At 39.3% G+C, this 4227-nt stretch overlaps 1 protein-coding gene across 1 annotated transcript; it reads left to right on the top strand.

Annotated features, from left to right (window-relative positions):
- The first annotated feature begins 394 nt into the window (after nt 1–394).
- On the top strand, nt 395–3903 carry LOC122811280 (D(1) dopamine receptor-like). Its single transcript, XM_044083015.1, has one exon. It carries the CDS (start codon nt 1328–1330, stop codon nt 2723–2725), a length of 1398 nt encoding a protein of 465 aa, XP_043938950.1. The 5' UTR covers nt 395–1327; the 3' UTR covers nt 2726–3903.
- The last annotated feature ends 324 nt before the right edge of the window (nt 3904–4227 follow it).

The raw sequence follows: 4227 nt of genomic DNA, 5'->3' as shown, positions 1-4227 counted from the left end.
AATAACATTAGCTTCTTTTAGTTGATAGTAGATCAGATGTTCATTTAAATCATATTTCATCACAATGTTTTACTTTTTTATTCATTCAGAAAAGTATTACTGTTGAGAAATTCTTGACCTGAAAATATTAAAAAATGAATTACTACAATGTGCTTTCATGCTGCCTTTTGAAAGGCTTTTCTGTTCTGATCACTGTCACATGCCTTTTATGTGTTCATGAAAATGTATATGTATTTGGAATCAGGTAAACAAACCATTTATTATTTTGAAAATAATCAAGTGTTATCTGAGGCAACATTACTTACTGTCCAAGCTGTTTAAACTACTGTTAGAAAATTAATCTTGTGCTGAACAGGTTTGCCTTTTACTGTTCTAGATTAGCTCTGGTCATTGCTGAGATACGAACATTTGTGTCTGATTCAGCACACGTTGCTTCATGTTTTGTTAGACCAACTGAGGAAACTCAGTTAAGTATTCATTGCATAAGGGGTGGAGCTCTCTCGTAGCTGCTGTGGATTGTCTGAGTTAAAAGAACAGATTTCTGTAAAAGCTGCCTTGTGAAGAGACTGACAACTTGTCATCGACAAGGCAGTTGATCCTCTGTGCTGGAACCACTAGCTTTGCAAAGTGACAAGGCTCGGATGTAAGCTGCACATAGTGTATTAATAACTGGTGATCTACAGCAGATGCATGGACGTCCATAAGGAATGATCTAGTGTGTTATACTGTCCTTTATCATGTGGATGTTAAATTAAGAAACAGCATTTCTTGATTCTGTAATTGGGGATTGGCAGACACTTCAAACAGGATACCGTCCAGACTTTTGGTGCTGATGTTACAGTGGCATAGACAGCAGACAATGATACGTCAAGATAAAGTGTCCCAGACTCAAGCAGGTGTCCAACCCCAACCAGGAAGAAAACTTTCTCAGTAGAACCAGCTGCAACACACCTGCAGCTGTAATTCAGTGTTGCTGATCTTCAGTCTGTGAAGATTCCTGCCTGATGGATATGAAGTTGAACAGACAGAAGGGATTTTATTTTTATTATACCAGCAGTGAAGAGAAAGCCTGAGACTGTCAGATAAAACACAGAACTTCTGGACTGTACATATACCTGCTTTGCTGGTTCCTCTGTATGATCTGAGTGCTAATTCTACTGGTGTACCAGTAACAACTTGGTTTCTGGATCTCTTGTAACAGAGATCAAAATGAGACTAACTGGCAAACCAAATACATATACATCTGGATGGATGAACAGTCTTTTTACTTTGTGCTTTATTTTATTGGATGCATTGCTAAAACCTTTGATGCGTGTTCAAGTCACTGATGGATGGCAGGCATGTGAACTTGGCAAAGGAGGTCACCATCTGGGATTTCTGGACTGGTGAGGGCATGGTTAATGTCACTGGACCTGATAGCCAACATGAGGATGAGAAACCATCAAAACTCACTTTGCGTGTGGTGACAGGTTGCCTACTATTTCTTCTCATCCTCTCCACACTGCTGGGGAACACACTTGTGTGTGCAGCAGTTATTAAGTTCAGGCATCTTCGGTCCAAGGTCACAAACTTTTTTGTCATTTCACTTGCTGTGTCTGATTTGTTTGTTGCTGTTTTGGTTATGCCCTGGAGGGCTATTACAGAAGTGGCTGGATTCTGGCCATTTGGTGATTTCTGTGACATATGGGTGGCTTTTGATATCATGTGCTCTACTGCTTCAATTCTCAACTTGTGTATTATCAGTGTGGACAGGTACTGGGCTATTGCAAGCCCTTTCAGATATGAGAGGAAGATGACTCAGAGGGTTGCCTTTGTCATGATTGGGGTAGCATGGCTTCTGTCAATCTTAATATCATTCATCCCAGTCCAGCTGAACTGGCACAAAGCTGACTCATTTCTGACAATGGAGCATCCTGATATAGTCTTTAACCAGTCCTTGAATGAGAACTGTGATTCTAGCCTCAATCGCACCTATGCAATCTCATCTTCTTTCATTAGCTTCTACATTCCTGTGGCTATCATGATTGTGACATACACACGGATCTATAGAATTGCTCAAAAGCAAATCCGAAGGATATCCTCACTCGAGAGGGCTGTAGAGCATGCACAAAACTGTCAAGGTACTGATGACTGTCCACATGAAGCTTCCTTGAAAACATCTTTCAAAAAGGAGACCAAGGTGTTGAAGACCCTCTCCATCATTATGGGTGTTTTTGTTTTTTGTTGGCTTCCATTCTTTGTCCTAAACTGCTTGGTTCCTTTCTGTGACAGCACCCTTCAGGAACCTGGCCAGCTGCCCTGTGTGAGTGAAACGACCTTTAGCATTTTTGTGTGGTTTGGCTGGGCAAATTCTTCGCTAAATCCCATAATTTATGCTTTCAATGCAGACTTCAGAAAGGCTTTTGCCACCATTCTAGGATGTGCCCGACTTTGCCCCAGCACTACTGTGGAGACAGTAAACCTAAGTAATGAGCTTGTCTCTTACCACCATGACACAACATACCAGAAGGATGTTCTGACCCTCAGCTACCCCCATTTACTGCCCCATGCCGTCATACAGCAGGACGATGAAGAGGACAACGATCTGACGTTTGACAAGGTGTCCCAGATCTCTCAAACCTCTCCCAACCACCCATCCATCTTGCCAGTCATTGTCCATGGGGAATGTGAGACAGACATATCTCTAGAAAAAATAACACCATTTACTCCAAACATTTTGACTTGAAAACAAAACTTGGAAGGGCAAAGCATTATCGCTTGGTTAGCTGCTAATGTTGCACAATGCCCATCTCAAATTCTGCAGGATTCTAGAAGTTTCAGTTATGGACCAAACAATTTAGAACACACTGTAAGAGTATTTTACAGAACTGCCACTTCCAGTAACAGCTCAAGTGTTTGAGCAGCAGTGCCATGGTTCTACGGTGGTAACAGTCTGTAAACTGACCTTTGGAAATGGACAGGAAAGAAAAGACCAAAATGCAGTAATGGAGAAGCTGAGTTCAATCAGCTCAGTTCACCTGTTTGAAGAGAAGGGGTTAATTACCTGCAGTCAGTTCCTAAAGTATTCTGATCACGAGTGTTTTTCAAAAAGAAATCCAAGAGGAAACCATACTTTATTACGTGCAAATCCTAAATGAGTGTCTTCAAGCAGAACTCCCAAGATGAGAAAATGCTTTGCTATGCAGATGTTAACTTTAAAGAGGAATTACAAGTGGTGTTTTAAAATTCAGTAATGCTTTTTAAATGACATGAGAACGGGTTTTTATTTATGTTGCTACCTTTTTCTCTAGAAATTTTCTTAACAGAAATTATGGGAAATCTGTTGGAAGTACATTTTAACAGAAGTTCCTTGCTGCATATAATGAAGACTGACTGGGGCTCAGAATATGAGCATGAAACAAGTGGGTAAGATCTTCCATGTTGTGCAAGTTGAACAGTTGTGTGCATCTGTCTTTCTTCTTCCCCTGCCTACAACTCTCTCTCTCTCAAAATGTGAGAGAAAATATATTGTCGGACATTTTTTTATGTCACTATGCATTTTGATGTATGTATATATAGGACAAATGTAAAATACCAGTGCATCTCTAACAAGACACTCTTGTGTTGCTTCCTAGATTATTTTCTTATGTGACTTCCCACATAAAATGTATTAACATAAATTATTATCTGCGTATCTGGATAGATTTCCCTTTATGACAACAACTTTGTATGTAACTCCATTTACTTATGCAATAACCGAGGACTAACTGTGTAAACCTTGCAAGCATACCAGCTTATGTTGCTTACTATGATGTCATGATGTATGACATCACAGCAGATCCTGAGGCTACAAGGTGTAATGGCTAACCAAAGCAAGTTGTGTGCATACAAAGCTAGCATAATACAAATGTTATGGTACATGAACTGTTTCCACAATGTTTAAGGTGATACACGAAAAAAGTGAAACTTAACTGAAAATTATTAATGTAAAAAACACCAAATTCACGAAAACCAGAATAAACTTCAGAACAAAACTGTGAAAAAAAGACAAAATGATGACTGTCCACACAGATAAAATTAACTTTTTATCTGTGTGGACAGTCATCATTTTGTCTTTTTTTTCATGGTTTTGTTCTTAACTGAAAATTATGTTTCTCATTTTAACTTTCTGACCAAATTCTTTTTTTGCAATTTCCACTATTCCAACTTTCAACCAAATTTTCTGTTGTGCTTGCAGCTATTATGGGA

Source organism: Protopterus annectens, chromosome 9.part0 (assembly GCF_019279795.1).
Source record: "Protopterus annectens isolate FY-2018-M chromosome 9.part0, PAN1.0, whole genome shotgun sequence".
Taxonomy (NCBI): Eukaryota; Metazoa; Chordata; order Ceratodontiformes; family Protopteridae; genus Protopterus; species Protopterus annectens.
Note: the sequence above shows the minus strand (reverse complement) of the source record. Positions and strands in the feature narration are given on the sequence as shown.

What these genes read in the sequence shown, in the direction of transcription:
- LOC122811280 (XM_044083015.1), top strand. Translation starts at nt 1,328, where the DNA reads ATGGATGGCAGGCATGTGAACTTGGCAAAGGAGGTCACCATCTGGGAT.